Here is a 19,354-nt window from a genome sequence, read left to right as displayed (position 1 = left end):
ATGTGGTCTCTGTGGCTGACTGCTCTGCTGTGGGCCTCCTCCTCCTCCTCCTCCTCCTCCTCCTCAGCCTCTCTGCTGGTGGAAGGGGACAATGACCCGTCCAGGATCTGTAAGCCTGCCCCCTACTGGCAGGTACAGGGAAAGGCGCCCATGCCGGAGCTTCTGGGAAATGTAGTTGTGGTGGCCCTGCTGAAGGCCAGCTGACGCTTCTGTCTCACCCAGGCCTCCAAGTAAGAGATGAGATGAACAGCAGCATTATGTGGTTGAATGTTGAAATGGTGAATCAGTTAATTAAACCAGTGGTTCTCAAAGTGGGGTCCGGGGACCCCCAGGGGTCCTTCAGGGCGTTCCAGGGGGGTCCCCAGCAAAATGAGTTAATATAGCATTCAAATCTGTTTAACCACTTTAAACCTATATATATATATGGGCTATTTTCCAAAAGTCTGGAAACGTTTTGAATATTTTTAAGAATACAAATCTTGCATGGGCCCGGGGTCCCTGGCACAACATCTTTTCAGATGGGGGTCTGCAGCCAAATACATATTAATTTGGGGTCTTTGACATTAAAAAGTCTGAGAACCACTGAATTAAACTAGTCTTAATTAGTATAGACATACCTCACATCTTGGCCACGTTTCACCCTATTTTTGACTGTTGACATGTACATACACACACACCCACACACACACACACACACACACACACACACACACACACACACACACACACAGCGCACGCGCACAATGTTGTCACACGCCGAAAATAGCAAATAGCTATTGTTGTGCACCATCATACGATATAAATCTGTCTCAAAACATTTCAATAAATAATGTGTGTCTCTCTCTCTCTCTCTCCTGTAGAATTGGGGACCTTGGGATGAAGCTGCAGCGCAGCAACCTGACGGCCGTGTCCTTCATGATCGTCAACGAGCGGGCGGCTCTGTCCAGGGCCATGTACTGGGAGCTGAAGAGAAGAGCGCCCCCTGCTGTACCCGTCTACCAGCAGGCCCCACTGCAGGAGGACGTGTGGGAGCTCCTGGACGGAGACAAGGATGACTTCCTGGTGTATGACAGGTACAGGAAACAAGGACACTTTGGGGCTCTATTCTCGGCGAAGCTGTACCCGCACCCGCTGCCCACTGTACCCGTGAAATACTGCCCGCTACCCGTTAATTACGGATAAGGGAGCTGGCACTGTCCCTAAACCAGAGGTCTTCAGGCCAAGGACCCCCTAGCTGAGAGAGAGATGACGCAGGGACCCCCTACTCTATATTGTATGAAATTGTGTTTCAGATTAAAACATTTTTTTTACTTAGTCTGCTCTTTTTTCCCTCTACGCCTATAGCCTCTTTGCCAAAAATAGCAGATCTACAAGCTCTCAACGCCTCGCAGCGCGAGGCGTTGAGAGCTTGTAGATCTGCTATTTTCGGATAATGTTCCCCTCAGAAAAGGAATTCTAGGGTTCAAGTGGTTAATGTAAAAAAAACGAAATCCTATCACACAAAGATTTGGCGGACCCCCTATAGTAGCTCTGAGGACCCCCTAGGGGTCCCGGACCCCCTGTTGAAGACCCCTGTCCCTAAACGGTATTTTGCGGCCGCTATTACCCGCTATTCATCATGCCGATTCCGTTATTTGAGCCTGGAGGTGTGGCCCTGGGCGTGTTGTTACATAAATTGCTATTTTTTGCCCACACCAATTGAGAAAGTGCATAGCGTATTCTAAAATCCCCCGCTATGACAAATTCATATAATCACATTTCTACACGGAACACTAACACCATTTCTCCCAAAGAACATGGATGGTTTTGGTTATAAGCCCACTTGTTTCTATGATGAAAGAACAAGTAAAAATGTTACTAACTTTCCGTGGTTTTGTCGGCTCCGAGGACGCTATTGTTAAATGAGTTTCGGTTTGTTTCCAGTGGGAAACGATTCGCACACACGTAAATCCCGCCCACTACATTTGATTGGGTAAAGCGCGGCCTGCTTCCTGATCTGAAGGCACGCCCACCACGCCACGCCAATGTGCACGGGTTGTCAACACGGCTACCGACAGATCTGTTCTTGAGAGATTACTGTGATTCTAATGTTCCTATAATCAGCAGAAGTGAGTGTCAATTGTGTTTATATAAGATGATAGTCTATTCAAAGAAGACAATTTGTGCACGCTATGCTCTCCAAATTACGCGCGTCAGTTTTATTCATCGATTACGCAGGAAATAATGAACTGATTACAAAAACTATAAAATTATCTCTAATCAGTAACATGTAGGTGATGTCTGTCAAATGTGGTTTTATTGAAAGGCAATCAAAAGGCAATCGGCAATCAAATGTTTGTTAGTAGTACTTCTGTGTCTATATCTATATATATATATATCAATATTACTTTCTCTCTCTCTCTCTCTCTCTCTCTCTCTCTCTATCTCTCTCTCTCTCTCTCTCTAGGTGTGGTCTGTTGACCTTCCACATAGTTCTGCCATACAGTTTTCTACATTACCCCTACATAGAGGCTGCCATCAGAGCCACCTACCTTAAAGACATCTGCAACTGCTCCGTGAGTACACACACACACACACACACACACACACACACACACACACACACACACACACACACACACACACACACACACAAGGACCTACTTGTATATAATGACGATAATAATGAATTGCATTTTTATAGTGCTTTTCTAAGTACTCACAGCACTTTACAATGGTTCATTCAGTCATACGTTGGGAGGTGAAGCGGTGAACAGTCGACGCCAGTGTCCTCACCTCTCACATTCACATACAATCATACCATTCACACACACATTCACACACCGATGGAGGAGGAAACCATGCAAGGCACCAACCTGCTCATCAGGAGCAATTAGGGGTTCAGCGTCTTGCTCAAGGACACTTCCACACTAACTCATCACTTATTCGATCTGATCTTGATGGTTATGAGACAGTAGGCTATATTAGCACGGCAACTATCGATTATCCTCTTCAATGATTTTGATTAAACGTTGCATGTGTTTGCTCTCTCCTAGGAGCGTGCCAATTCTTCCATCGCCGTTGCTGGTGAGAGGAGAGAAACCCTGGAGGAATTAAAACAAGACAACATGAACCACACAGACAGTGACAACACTACAGTAGTACACACAGCAACAACACAGCAAACCAAACACACAGACAGTGACACTACAGCACACACTACAACAACACTGCAAACCAATGCTCCTGTAGATGACGTACATCATCACCATGATCACAACATGAACCACACAGACAGTGACAACACTACACTACCCACAATGCCAAGCGCTGCTTCTGGAGATGATGTCCATCACCATCATCATCTCCATCATCATCATCATGCTAGCAAACAGTCACCCCCATGAGATGGGAACGTGCGGACTGGGTGCTAGATAAAATAATAATGTTGCATGTACTCTTGCGTGTTATGCGATTCCCAAACCAGTTGTCCTCAAAACCCCGGCCACAATGATTGCTGTGATTGGCTGAGATGCGCGGAGGGAGCGCGAAGGGAGCGCGAAGGGAGTGATTGTTTCGGTTCACGTGATATCCTATACCGTCCACCATTGCTTTCCTCGTGAGGGCGATCGGTTGTTTTCAAGTGATTTATATCCATGCGTTTGCTATGGAAAAACATGCACATAATCTGGACAATGAGTGAACGATTGGCGTACGATGTGAATCAATCACTCTACCGGTATGTTTTCTATGTCCTTCATAGTGTCTTTGTTATGGCCGTACAGTTAAAGGGGAATTTTGGACTAAGGTTTTCTTACCTTTTCTATGACGTTATGATATCTTAGGATGAATGGTACAGTAGAAAAATGTCATAACTCCATCCCGGGTCCGCCACAGCTTAAAACGTGCGCCAATAGGCCTTGCGCTAATCGTGTATTTTAATAGCTTTTTTTTTGTTTTGTTTTTGGTGAGATCTGATGTTCAAAGTGACAGAACACTGTAAAAAAAACAACTGAAGTCTCGCTAGACGAGATCGAAATCTCGAGATTTCAATCTCGTCTAGCGAGACTTAGGTTTTTGTTTTTTTTGTTTTGGTTGCATAGTGTTCTGTCACTATGAACATCAGATCCCACCAAAAAAAAACTAAAAAAAGGGTCTAAAAACACCCCATCCGCACTGACAGCGATGCGACGTGACGCGAAGCGAGCGGGCGATGAAATCTCATTAAAATACATGTTTTTGAATGATACCGTCCTGACCTACCGCAAGCGACAATGAACCGTGCAACGACGTCGTCCACCCCTCCTATTTTCGCTCGCAGGGTCACTATGCCCTAATTTTGCACAAAATGTTGAATGGAATTGTACTATTTTATATTCTATGCTTTATTTTTGCTACACTGCCTATCTTTGGGCATTGTACATAGGAGTAAGAGACACATGATTGTTTTATAGGCCTGGAAATTGGGCTAAATATTCTGGAAAAGTTTTGGAAAAGTTTTGGAAATTCATTGCTAAAAATGTGTGTGGACCCTGTAAAAAAAGATATTAAAATACGTGATCTAGCACAAGGCCTATTGGCCCACGTTTTAAGCTGTGGCGGACCCGGGGTGGAGTTATGACATTTTTCTACTGTACCATTCATCCTAAGATATCATAACATCATAGAAAAGGTAAGAAAACCGTAGTCCAAAATTCTCCTTTCAGTTATGTTACAGTTATTGTTTTATAGGATAGTCATTGTGTCCCATATATAACTGAGTTATGAGACCAAATGAAATGAACTGATGAACGCATTATTGTTCTGTTATTCTGAAAACACGAGTCAGACAGAACGTTGTGCGCAGCCTCACTAGTAGCGACAAGCCAACTCTATCTGCTGGAGACCATATGGTGATGCCACTTTCCCATGTGAAATCTGGACACGATCCTCAGTGAGTGTCTGAATCCAGACTGAACCAGTGTTCTGTCTCTGATCGTCCTCATCATGTGAGGGCCTAACAGAGCTGTTCTTCTCTGTGTGGTTTACACTGACCGGGGGGGTCTGTGCTGTCCTCTCCTGTTGATGAAGTCTGCAGGGTTAAACCTGACCTCAGGGAGTCTGTGGACGGATGTGTGTGGAGAGAGACAGAATGGACCCGCCAATTCATTCTAACCCACACAGAGCTATAACAGAGCTATAACAGGACCCTGATGAGGAGCAGGTTACTGTTCATACGCTGGTTTCAAATGCTGCTGTATTTTTTGTTTTGTTTTCTGAGCATCAAATGTGTCATCATGAGCGGTGGTGAGATGAATCAATAAAGATGAATACACAAATCACTCTTGGTTTAACTGCAAGTGTGGAACAGCACGTCTAAACACTTTGTGTATATTGGAAAGTACTTTTCCATTGCATTGTGTTAGCTCTACTCATACTCTACTTTACTTTACCCTACTTTGTTTACTTGGTTTTCCCCTGCAGATGGTGACCCCTCATAGTACCGCTACACAGGTATGTGATGTCTTTAACTACTGTACCTTTAGTTTAGAGATTGATTTTGCCATTTTCATTAGGAAGAAAACCCGGATTGGATCCGGATCTGGATCTTCAAATAGCTAAATCAACAGGAAGTTAACATTTTATATTAAAAAAAAAACAGTACTGGGTTTGGTGATGTTCTATATTGTCTGAATCAGCTTTGTTTGCATTCGTTTACGTGCTAAAAGAGTGACTTTGAGAGCTGTTTCACCGTACAATGTAAGTCAATGAGGAGCATATTTTGAATTAAAAAATTCTAATCAATGGAGCAATTATTTTAGATTTCTTGTCCACATTTAGAGTTACATCATGGCAAGGTAACTACACAACCCAAACCTCTACCAAAGTGGTCTTGCCCTTAAAGTCTAGATTTTACAGTATCTGAAAGAAATGTCATGGGTGATCCTGAAGAGGGCAGTACATGCACACACACAAAACATTAAACATCACAGTTAGTTCTTTAATGAAGAGTGAGTTAAAAGTCCTCCCAGGCCATGTAAGAGACCCATACAAAAATGTAATGTAAGTATATGTTGATGACAATACTTTTGTAGTTTTAGTCAAGTAAAAGTAAATGTTTTAGTCAAGGACTTTTCCTTGTGAGTATTTCCCACATTATTGCTATACTTTTACTTAATCTAAGGACTTCTTCCACCTCTGTACAGTACATGTACATCACCAGGGGAGCTGACATATTTAAGTCATCTTGTTGGTGCAATAAGTACTTTAAGATTACAGTAAGGATGATATTGGAATTTGTTCAGCTACTGTAGTCATAATCTGAGTTCCCAGAAGTTTTCGCCAGCTCTCGGCCTCTCGCATACAAACGGGAGGGGCGAGGAAACACTGTAGTCATTACTAAATGTACGTTTGCCATATGTCACGACACACACACACACACACACACACACACACACACACACACACACACACACACACACACACACAGGTGGATTACCTCAGTGTAGGATCAGTGATGTAATGACTGACAGGTCGTCAGAGCAGACAGAGGGCAGAGAGAGATGAGCTGAATGCAGAGACAGATCCTACAACAACCAGAGAGCACAATGCAGGTACTGTACCATAACTACACCTCACAACACTGTAGTTGTTATTAGGTTATTTCCAGTGGTGGAAAGTAAGTACACTTACTCAAGTGCTGTACTTAATTTTGAGGTATTTGTACTTTACTTGAGTATTTCCAATTTCCAATACTTTTACTCGCACTCCACTACATCTCAGAGGCAACTGTTGTACTTTTACTCCACTTCAATGTTTTTGAAATCTTTAGTTACTATAGTTACTATGTAGATGTTTATTATTATTATTATCACAAAACCTACAGTAACCACTTCAGCCCTTTATACATTTCGGCCATTTGAAAATAGCAGATCTACAAGCTCACAATGCGTCGTGATTGTAACGCATTGTGAGCTTGTAGATCTGCTATTTTCAAAAGGTTTTTATACATTTGAAAACTGAAATGGGACATTCTGGATTCTGCATATTGAGTATTTTCTACTTTCTACTTTAAGAACATTTTGATACCAATACTTTTGTACTTTTACTTAAGCTTTGAATCCTGGACTTCCAACGTATACGTTTTCTCATGACAATAAAGCTCCTTTGAATTTAATTGACATGTATTGATCACACAAGGGAGGTTCAGTTGTCATGGTAACTGAACATAGACAACTGAACTGTCCATTAGATTAAGGTCAGGTTCACATAGATCCCCTTACTTACGCCTGTGTTCATTATTGATGAGGACGACCACATAATTAACCATAATTAGTGTGTCATAGTTTCCTCCTATATTCTACTGTTTATGGCTGAATGTACGTTTGAATGTACAATTACTTGTACAAGCTCTTGCTTTATTGGATGTTGTTTATTTGATACACTTATTTGTTTTAGCTCTTGCTCATTTGATTTTCCTATTTGTCTCATCTGTTTAAGTAAGTAGGTAGCTGAAATATTGCACTTTTACCTTAGCGCTAGACACTCTTAGTTCAGTTGCTTGTTTTAGAAGAGAATGCACTTAAGATGATTAGTAGTTTTCTTGCACTTATTGTAAGTCGCTTTGGATCAAAGCATCTGCTAAATGACCGTAATGTAATGAATGACTATCTTATTATGAATCACACAAGGCTCCTCAGGTAGATTAAAGCCAGGCTGTGAAACTACAGTGGTGTGTTAGCCAAAGGATTTCCCATCATAAACCCCAGTGAAGCTACTCTTCTAGACCAGTGGTTTTCAACCTTTTTCATGCCAAGGACCCCTAAAATGATATACATTTGGCCGCGGACCCCCATGTGAAAATATTTAGTGCCAGGGACCCCCAGAAGCAAAGATATCAGTTAATTTTTGCTTTAAAAAATATATATTTTTCAAAGATATGCACACTTTAAAAAAATATATCAGATGCACAAGCTCATGGTGCGCACTGTAGATCTGCTATTTTTGAATAGCCAAAGCTAAGTGGTTAAAATGATTGTGACGCTATGTTAACTAATTTCGCTGGGGACCCCCTGGTAACCCCCCCCCCCCAGGACCACTGGTGGTCCCCGGACCACTGGTTGAGAACCACTGTTCTAGACTGAAGGACTTTCCACAACACAGAGAAACAGAAACAGCTCTAATTTTGTATTGATGATGATTGATTGACACAGCAGCAGTCAGATGAAGGGACCATCACTCACCCCTTTGAGCTACACTATTATTGAGCTTTTGAACAGGGACAACTGAACTCCATGATGTTGTTTTATGTTGTTGTTTGATTGTATTATGTCAGTAATGGTGACTGGTGGCTCTCACTCAGTGGTGGAAAAGGTACTCACATTTTTTTACTTAAGTAAAAGTATCAATACTGCAATTCAAAGGTAAACTGTAACAAGTAAAAGTCTGGGATTCTAAATTTACTTACTGTAAAAGCACACAATATTGGTATGAAAATATACTTAAAGTACCAAAAGTAGAAAGCACTCGTTCTGCAGAATGTCCCATTTCATAAGTTTCATAAGTTTCAAATGTATAAACATCTTTTTGTGAGCTTGTAGATCGGCTGATTTCAAATGGCCAAAATATATATAGGGCCTGCAGTAGTTAATGTGTGTTTTGTAATAATAATCAGAATCTACAAAGTAACTAGTAACTAAAGTTTTCAAATAATTGTAGTGGAGTAAAAATATATTTTTTGCCTCTGAGGTGTAGTGGAGTAGAAGCAAAAGTTAAAAAAATACCTCAAAATTGTACTTCAGTATGTACTTAAGTAAAATGTAGACTACTCTCACTCACAGTTGCTCTGTGCATAACATCCATCTGACACTAGAGGGCAGCACTGGTGCCCACTAAGCACTGGCTCTGATCCACACATCCTCATAATATAATGAGCCACATGGTGCTTTCATCAGTAATATCATCTATTATGCTATGTTTAATGTGGGATTACAGAGCATAATCCATAGAATGTCATCTATAAAAATCTGTGGGTGGTTGGTTTGAACTTAATAAGGGATCTGATGGGAACACATTGTGTGTATTTTCCTCTCAGATTTAATTAATTATGTTAATAGATTTAAATGTAATTTTCAGGCAGAGTAGAGCACGTTTCAAGAGTTGAAGACACGTGTCATCTCAAAATACCGTATTATGAGTCATTACTATAATTATTATTATCATGATTAATTTTACCCCCAAATAAATGTGACTTCTAAATGCCCTCATGTCTGAAAAGTTCAGCATTTTTTACCAGCTGGAAATAATATAGAAAAGAGAAAAGCAAGGTTTTGCTATCCAACACATTAAAATGTATATATATTTTAACCAATTTTAGTGACACACAATTAACCCTGGCTTCCCTATAGGCTAAAGGCACATTTTCTTTCTTTCTTACATTTATTTTATTTTCAAAAATAGTATTTAAGTCTTAATTAGTTCATGTTCTCTTCAAATGAACCTCTGAGCATAATGGTCTCACATGTATTTTATTTTCCCAAAAAGTTTAAGTCTTAATTAGTTAATGTTCCCTTCAAATGAACCTCTGGCATATTCACATTCATTTTGGGGGATTAGACTATTCGTTTTTAGAAGGTGTTTCTCCCTCTTCTCATGCTGTGTTTATGAATCCCAGGGTCTTCATCACATAGCCATCAGCACATGGCACAAAGCACAGCTGTACTACCAAGGCATTCTAGAAAATGGAGGTAAGACTTGTTCTAATCTAGTATAAAGTCATCATCCGGCAGCAACATGTTGCTATAACATTAAAGTATTTGACATCATTCTCTCTTCTTCTTCTCATTGTCCAGATAAGAGAACAGATGATTGGTTGCTGGTCTACTCTCCCGTACCAATCACGTGCATCTTCCTGTGCTATTTGCTCACAATATGGGCAGGGCCAAAGCTGATGGAACACAGGCAGCCAATCAACCTTAAGCCTGTCCTGATAGTCTATAACTTTGCCATGGTCTGCCTGTCTGCCTACATGTTCTATGAGGTACTACTACCTTTATTGTATGTGGAAATAGTAGACAGTAGTTGTTTAGAGCATTGGTTCTCAAAGTGGGGTGACGGGTCTGGGGACCCCCAGGGGTCCTTGGGGGGGTACCAGGCGGTCCCCAGATGATTAGCTTAATGTGCAACATTGTTGTCTCACTCAACAGTAAACAAACCAACATAGGCCTACAGTATAAGGGTATACAGGGTATCAGCACATTTCTAAAGTGACAATTGATGGACTTTTAAGACCTTTCTAATACAAAATTGGCCAAATTGTCAAATATTACTTAAGAAAGAGGCAAACATTGTGAAAATAGGCGATCTACAAGCGCACAACGCCTCGCAGTGCAAGGCGTTGTGAGCTTGTAATTCGGCTATTTTCACAATATTTATCAGTGGAATCGTTTGATTCATTTGGGGGGTCGTGGCACTGAAAAGTTTGGGAACCTTTGGGGTTAGGGTACTATAAATGGCCAGCCAACAGGCCTCTCTTTTTTGTGGGATTAATTTGCCCCAAAATATGTTTTTTTTTTAACTGTTTGTGTCATGAATGTAGGCCTGTCAAGTAGGCCTACATTCACACAGAGTGTGAATATTATGTGGCCATGAAGTGACGTAATTCTTATTCGGAACAAGGTCTATTTATCTGAGCTTCCGGACCATGAATCCTGTAAAAATGAGGCATCAAATCAAGGAATAGTTTTATCACAGAATATTCGCCGGTGACTGTCAGCGAGTATTTTGCATTTTTTGTATTGTTTATTTGTTGTGCCCCCGGTGTGTAGAGGCCTAGTTAATTATTGATGGCAAGTGATGTTGTGCAAGAAGTATAAATTGGGCTGACAACAAAGAAGGTGTGAGTGTTTTTATCCACCTAAACCCTACATAGTGTCACAACCACGCCCATGCCCTCATTCCAGAGATCCTCATCTCCAGCCTATGAACTCTACACACCTGTTCCTCATTAGTCTAGCACTCCTATATATACCCCCCTCTTCCGTGCAATCAGCAGGTAATATTGTTTGGCTGTAGACGGCAAGCAGTTCCTCACGGTTCTGTCTGTGTTTGCCCTTGTTTATTGTTTCTCTGAACCTTGCCTTTCCCGCTTGTACTGTACCTTGTTGGACTTTATTAAACACCCTTGAAACCTGCGCCTGCGTTCAAGAATGTCGTTACACATAGGCCTACTTATACAAGCTCATGGGACTCTCTCTTGTGTCGCCCATGGCGCCTAAACCCTAACCTTTAACTTCACCAAACACTATGCCTAAATCTAACCTAAACCCTAAGCCTAACCTCACAAACACTATGCCTAACCCTAACCTGAACCCTAACCTCACAAACACTATGTCTAACCCTAACCTCACAAACACTATGTCTAACCCTAACCTCACAAACACTATGTCTAACCCTAACCTCACAAACACTATGTCTAACCCTAACCTCACAAACACTATGTCTAACCCTAACCTCACAAACACTATGTCTAACCCTAACCTCACAAACACTATGTCTAACCCTAACCTCACAAACACTATGTCTAACCCTAACCTCACAAACACTATGTCTAACCCTAACCTCACAAACACTATGTCTAACCCTAACCTCACAAACACTATGTCTAACCCTAACCTCACAAACACTATGTCTAACCCTAACCTCACAAACACTATGTCTAACCCTAACCTCACAAACACTATGTCTAACCCTAACCTCACAAACACTATGTCTAACCCTAACCTCACAAACACTATGCCTAACCCTAACCTCACAAACACTATGTCTAACCCTAACCTCACAAACACTATGCCTAACCGTAACCTCACAAACACTATGCCTAACCCTAACCTCACAAACACTATGTCTAACCCTAACCTCACAAACACTATGTCTAACCCTAACCTCACAAACACTATGTCTAACCCTAACCTCACAAACACTATGTCTAACCCTAACCTCACAAACACTATGTCTAACCCTAACCTCACAAACACTATGCCTAACCCTAACCTCACAAACACTATGCCTAACCGTAACCTCACAAACACTATGCCTAACCGTAACCTCACAAACACTATGTCTAACCCTAACCTCACAAACACTATGTCTAACCCTAACCTCACAAACACTATGCCTAACCCTAACCTCACAAACACTATGTCTAACCCTAACCTCACAAACACTATGTCTAACCCTAACCTCACAAACACTATGCCTAACCCTAACCTCACAAACACTATGTCTAACCCTAACCTCACAAACACTATGTCTAACCCTAACCTCACAAACACTATGTCTAACCCTAACCTCACAAACACTATGTCTAACCCTAACCTCACAAACACTATGCCTAACCCTAACCTCACAAACACTATGTCTAACCCTAACCTCACAAACACTATGTCTAACCCTAACCTCTCAAACACTATGCCTAACCGTAACCTTAACCCTAACCTCACAGGAACGATGCCTAAACTTGACCTCAAAACCATGTCGACCTGGGCGAAACACAGGGGAAAAGACAGAGTCCGCTGTTATGACGCTTTGTGAGCTTGTAGATTTTCAATTTGCTGAATGTTTTGTCACAGAATAGTGAGTGGTTATAGACAGATGAAAATGGTGTTTTATTTGGTCTTTCCCCATACAGTTCACAGCCTCTGCCTGGCTGGCCAAATACAGTCTGCTGTGCCAGCCGGTGGACTACAGTGACAGCCCGCTGGCTATGAGGGTGAATGGAGATTTTGGATTTATTTTGTGCTTTCATGTGACAAATTCCTCTGTTACACTTTGCCCCCACCTGTATTTTTAGCGGCGCTAGCCGCTCTATACCTTTAGGTATAGAGCGGATATTAGCCCTCTATACCTGGCTTTTGCGTCAACGTTCTGATTGGTCAGGCTCGCCAAGGTTCTGATTGGTCAGGTCCGTCAACGTTCTGATTGGTCGGGCTCGCCAAGGTTCTGATTGGTCAGGTCCGTCAACGTTCTGATTGGTCAGGCTCGCCAAGGTTCTGATTGGTCAGGTCCGTCAACGTTCTGATTGGTCAGGCTCGCCAAGGTTCTGATTGGTCAGGTCCGTCAACGTTCTGATTGGTCAGGCCCGTCGAGGTACCCACTCTATCAGCTATGACAGATCAGTTTTTGCCACTTACCTTGGAATGCATTTGGTGATTCGCTTCCAATGGCACTATTTAGTGCCACTGGAAGCCTTGAAATAAATTTACAGAGATTTAATATTGTTTCTCTAGTAGAAACACATATCTATGACAAAATATATCAAAGGCGCCGCTACCTTCACACAGGTGTGATTTTTTATTTTTTGCTCCACATTAATTATGATGCTTTACAATTGTGGGAATTAACCGATTCTAGAGACCAATTCTAAATATATCTGTTCAGAAGTTTTCTGAAAAAACGAACACAAATTTTCTCCTCTGGGGGTCCTCCAATTGGCACAAAAAAGAACTACTGATTTAGAAAGCATTCCCTGTCAAATAAACATATTATATATACTGTATATATTTAAATTGTAGAATCGGTCTCAGGGTTAAAGCAGTCAAATTTGCATCGAAGGTTTCAAAAAAGATGACGAGTAATAAACGCGGTGTGTGTGTGTTATGTTTGTCATTGAGTTGCTCTGCTGACATGCAGCTTTCCTGTTCAACAGATGGCCAGGGTCTGCTGGTGGTTCTACTTCTCCAAAGTCATAGAGCTCACTGACACTGTGAGTACAATGCTGAGTCAATGGTACCATGACTTTTTTAATGACAGCCACTCTATGCCTATATGTGTGCATGAATATTGTCCGTAGTTTTGTCTGTATATGTAAATACGAATACAAGAATGGTCGCCCCAAATCACGCTCACCCCGGGTCAAATCTCGCCCCCAAAAATGGGGGTGAGTGTGTTTTGGGGAGACTGTTCCGGTTACCGTTTGCTCCTATGCATAATATGCACAACTCCATTCCTGTGTGTGTGTGTGTGTGTGTGTGTGTGTGTGTGTGTGTGTGTGTGTGTGTGTGTGTGTGTGTGTGTGTGTGTGTGTGTGTGTGTGTGTGTGTGTGTGTGTGTGGGGTCTAGGTATTCTTCATCCTGAGAAAAAAGAGCGGTCAGCTGACATTCCTCCATGTCTACCATCATTCCACTATGATCTTCAACTGGTGGGCCGGAGTCAAATACGTAGCCGGGGGCCAGTGTGAGTGCATGCACTGGCACGCACGCACACGCACACTCACACGCACACACTCCTCTCCTGTCTCATATTGTCTCAGTCGGGTGGAGGTGGAAACCATAGACATATAAAGTAGAGGCCTCTTCCGATTCGCGAGCGTCTGTATCGCGGCCGCCATATTAGAGGGGGGACGCTTCCTGACTCCTGGCCAATCACAGCACGTCATTTCCGAGACTTGGCGGAATCTAGTTGTAAAAAAATACAACAGGATATTTTTTATACAACTAGATTCTGACAAGTCCCGGAAAAGACGCGCTGTGATTGGCCAGGAGCCATTGGCAGCGGCCAATGAGGTATCTAGGTTTCTATATCTATGGTGGAAATCTCTGTACCATATGTCCAAAACATCTGCTACTTTTGCGTTAGAATATGGAGATAAGATGTTTGTGCCTGACTGCGACGATATATATAGTTTTTTGATTAATTGAATTTTGATTGAAAACTTTATTAGTCATAAATGTAAAACAGTACGAGGTACAGTCAGACATTAAGACTAAAAGGATAACACAAAAAACATCCTGGGGACTTGTTTCCATTGTGGTCCTATGTATTCAATTCATTACATAGCATAAAGAATCAACACAATAATGCCATAATAATAATTGTGTGTGTGTGTGTGTGTGTGTGTGTGTGTGTGTGTGTGTGTGTGTGTGTGTGTGTGTGTGTGTGTGTGTGTGTGTGTGTGTGTGTGTGTGTGTGTGTGTGTGTGTGTGTGTGTGTGTGTGTGTGTGTGTGTGTGTGTGTGTTTGTGTGTGTGTGTCCAGCGTTCCTGATAGGTCAGATCAACTCTCTGGTCCATGTAGTGATGTATCTGTACTACGGCCTGGCGGCACTAGGACCGCACATGAACCGATACCTCTGGTGGAAGTCCTGCCTCACCTCTCTGCAGCTGGTACGTGATGCTGAACTTCACAATCACTTTTATAGTCACATGATCATCACATGGTTTACTGGTGAAATTTGTTTTTTGCTCCATCGTTTTTGATTGTTTCCAGAAAGAGAAAGAAAAATAAAGAGGGGGGGGGCTAGGTGTCTACAAATTCTACATAGAGAGAGAGAGATCAACCAGGTGTTCAATGCAGATAAAAGTTTAATTAAAAACACTTCTAGGATCAACGGGAACCAAAACTTGAAAAAGAGGAAAGATCCGAGCACTAGAGAATAAGGGAGGAGGAGAGGGGGCGTGAATTCAAAGTACTTCAATCATGTCTACAAAATGTTAAAAGCCAACATGTTTGGACCAGAACTGATAGGGTTGAGCAGGGGGGGGGGGAGAAAAATCTAAAACTAAGGTATCTACATATTTACACAATTCAATTCAATTCAAAGACGCTTTATTGGCATGAGAAAACATACGTTTACTTTGCCAAAGCAGGTGAAAATAATGGGGAAAGTAGGTACAGTTTGAGAGGGTACAGCAGGTTAAACAGAGATATATCACATTGCAACATAATACTGTACATGTTGGCAAAAGGGTATAACGCTTTTTGAAACCAGTGTTGATTTTGTCGAATAAAACTATGACGGAAAATGTTGGTCGACCTTTTTTCACTGACAAAAACGAAAGAAAAACTAAATAAAAACTAAGCTAAGATGACTAAAACTAAGACTAAAGATATTGACAATTTCGTCAACAAATAAAAACTAGACTAAAATGTTAGTGAGGGACTAGTGGAGAAGAGATCCAGTAGGACTAAAAGACACGTCATTTTATGTTCGGTTGTTGCGCACTTAAAAATTGCAGATCTAGAAGCTCAGAACGCGTCCTGAGCTTGTAGATTGGCTATTTTCAGCATGCAACCAAGTGTAAAATCAGCTAGGTTAATTCAATTAGGTTAGGACACCATCAAGGCACCGCCAAAATACATATAGTCGACTAGATCAATGATATATATATATATATATATATATATATATATATATATATATATATATTATGATATTTAGTCGACTATAACTAGACAAAAACTAAAACATTTCAGGTGACTAAAATATGACTAAAACTAAATGGAATTTTATACAAAAGACTATGACTAATAGCAATCTTTCAAGCTGGCCCACTATACTGGTTCCTTCAACTTCAGTTCAGTTCATTTTTTGTGAGACAGTTAAAGAGAGAAAAACCCAATTTCTATGACCTCGCCTTTGTTTGAGATGTAAACCATCTCAAACATACTGTAGATACTGACCACTACCTCAGGCATACGGTAACTTCACGCGTGTTAAGGTGGTTAAATTGACTTAAAATTAAACAATCTACCCCCTGTAAGGTTCTCTATACAGTAGCATGCAGAAAATAGGCTCTACACTTTAAAGTAAGCAGATAAGTAGCTGTTGTTAAGGCCTCTGTCTCTCATCCATTCACCATCTGTCAGTGAAGTAACTAAGTACATTTACTCAAGTAGTGTACTTAAGTACAATTTTGAGGTACTTTTACTTTACTGGCGAATTTCCAATTGTCTATAACTTTACTTCTACTCCAGTACATCTCAGAGGCAAATATTGTACTTTTACTCCACTACAATTATTTGAAAACTTTAGTTAATAGTTACTTTGCAGATATAAATTATTACATTATAAAACATTAACCACTTCGGCCCTAGTTTATACCTATAGGCTATTTGAAAATGGACGATCTACAAGCTCACAACGCGTCGCGATGCGACGCGTTGTGAGCTTGTAGATCTGCTATTTTCAAACATTTCAGTACTTTTACTTTTGGTGCTTTAAGTACGTTTTGACTCGAGTAAATTTGGAATTCCGGACTTTTGCCTGACTTCCACATTTGCAGTATTGATACTTTTACTTAAGTAAAACATTTGAGTACTTCTACCACTGGCCATCTGTTAGCTAACGGGTTAGCCCTCCTCGCAACCTCATCATATCACATTGTTCTGTCTTTAGCCAGACATTAAATACAGGTTTTGCCTTCATACAGTACTGTAGAGGTCATGAACCCTCCAGGCACACTGGAGTTGACCCTCAAGCGTTTCTTTAACAGCTGGATTAACAACCAGCGAGCTGAAGCTACCAGACAATAAGGTTGTGTGTCTGTGTGGGTCACATATTATGGCTGTGTGTTGAGGGGTAATTACTTCATACAAAAGCAGGGTAATTATTACATATATGGGGCAGGGAGGAGGGGGGGGGGGGTTAATTACGCGAACAATGCCCCCTTCACAATTCCATTATGCTTTAACTTACATGAAAATGTGTACGTACACACAGACATGTTCTGCACACAAAGACACACACACACACACACACACACACACACACACACACACACACACACACACACACACACACACACACACACACACACACACACACACACACACACACACACACACACACACACACACACACAAATGATGGTCCCTGTATGGCTGTAATGCTGTGACCTCTCTGGCTCCATATGCTTATGGATTAGTCTATACTATAGATAAGACAATAGACTTATATGTGCTGTGGGGGGTGGGGCTTATTCGGCTCTTTTAAAATGAGAACAAATTAAAAACTGTGGCTCCTTTAATTTTGGCTTGGGGACAGCACAATGGGTCACGGGGACTCTTGCTAGTAAAAGCCCAAATGACAGGAGTATTATTTCTGTGTTTTAATGAATCTGGGTTCCGTGGAGAGAGGCTAACGTTTGTATCTCAAAGCCCAGCATGAAAAAAAGCGTATAAGGCTTTGTTTACGCTTGGCTTTAAAATGCATCTTTTGTGCATCGTTACTGCATTCTTATCAGTGTTGATTTCGTCAACTTTTGAATTTCTGGCGAAAACTAAATTAAAACTACGCTAAGGTGACTAAAACTAAGACTAAATGCATTGACAAATGCGTCAACAAATAAAAACTAGACTAAAATGTTAGTGAGGGACTAGTGGAGAAGAGATCCAGTAGAACTAAAAGACAAGTTCTTCTACAGTATGTTTGGTTGCACTCTGGTGTTGCGCTCTGCGATGCGTTGCAGCACGCAAACAAGTGTAAAATCAGCCATCACAGCACCGCCAAAATACATTTCAGTCGACTAAATAAACTGTAGATTTAGTCGAATAAAATCTTATGATAGCTAGTCGACTAAAACTAGACTAACAGTAAAACTTTTCAGATGACTAAAATATGACTAAAGCTAAATGGAATTTGTTTCAAAATCAACACTAATTCTTATATCATATAGTTTGGCACAATCCGATTGTGTTCTATTTAACCCAGACACATTTTAATGCCAAGTGTCAACAGGGTGTAAGTTGTCTTTAGGACTAAGATGATGTATTTTCAGCCAGATCATTTAAGCCTCCTTGTCTTCAGATGGGACAGTAGTGTAGCTATTGCATCACAATCTGAACCGTCCCAGTCAGCTGCAGGATGTCTGGAAGACCAGATATGGATGGATGTCGAAAAATGACGTCTTACAAACGTCCTGTCTGTTCTGCTCACTGGGAAGTTCTTCTCTTCTATCTCTTTCTTCCTCATTCTCCGTCTCCTTCTCTGTCCCAATGTCTCTGATGCAGATCAGATAAGCATGAATGTTGCAACTTCCACGTGCTGGTCTGCCAGTTTGTGTAAAGTAACTAAGTACATATACATAAGTACAATTGTGAGGTATTTTTTTTACTTCACTGTCTGTCTGTCTGTCTCTCTGTCTGCTATCTCTCTCCTCCAGCTCCAGTTCGCCATAGTGACGGTCTGTCTGTCTGTCTCTCTCTCTCTCCCTCCAGCTCCAGTTCGTCATAGTAACGGTTCACACCACATACAACCTGTATGCTGACTGTAACTTCCCTGATGCTATGAACGCTGTGGTGACTCTGTACGCTGTCAGCCTCATCCTGCTCTTCAGCAACTTCTACTACCACAGCTACCTCACCAAGAACACCAAGAGGGCCTGAGAGACCATGATATATATGAATGAATGAATGAATGCATGAATGAATGAATGAACATTTGAATGAAAGAGAGCAAGAACAAAAGGAAGAAAGAAAATAGGAAAAGGACAGATGAGAAAATGATGTGTTCAATGTCTGTGTAAATATGCATAAAATGACATACATTAATTACATTCATTGTGTATTCTTTAAATTACCTAGCTGTCTGTCTGTCTGTCTGTCTGTCTGTCTGTCTGTC

General features: G+C 41.2%; 2 protein-coding genes across 2 annotated transcripts; both read left to right on the top strand.

Moving 5' to 3' along the window:
- Nucleotides 1-3,510, top strand: selenop2 (selenoprotein P2; the record flags this gene model as incomplete). Its single annotated transcript, XM_084057009.1, has 5 exons — nt 1-230; nt 861-1,073; nt 2,447-2,555; nt 3,036-3,066; nt 3,467-3,510. 5 exons carry the CDS (start codon nt 1-3, stop codon nt 3,508-3,510), a joined length of 627 nt encoding a protein of 208 aa, XP_083913135.1.
- A 4,785-nt stretch (nt 3,511-8,295) lies between these two features.
- elovl8a (ELOVL fatty acid elongase 8a) lies at nt 8,296-19,119 on the top strand (the record flags this gene model as incomplete). Its single annotated transcript, XM_084057008.1, has 8 exons — nt 8,296-8,331; nt 9,632-9,704; nt 9,810-9,997; nt 12,647-12,727; nt 13,664-13,720; nt 14,077-14,191; nt 14,992-15,119; nt 18,952-19,119. The coding sequence occupies 8 exons, from the start codon at nt 8,296-8,298 to the stop codon at nt 19,117-19,119; spliced, it is 846 nt and encodes a 281-aa protein (XP_083913134.1).
- Nucleotides 19,120-19,354: the final 235 nt, after the last annotated feature.

Source organism: Gymnoscopelus microlampas (genome assembly GCF_963454915.1).
Source record: "Gymnoscopelus microlampas genome assembly, chromosome: 5".
NCBI lineage: Eukaryota > Metazoa > Chordata > Actinopteri > Myctophiformes > Myctophidae > Gymnoscopelus > Gymnoscopelus microlampas.
The sequence above is the reverse complement of the archived record's forward strand: the minus strand, read 5'-3'. Positions and strand labels throughout refer to the sequence as shown.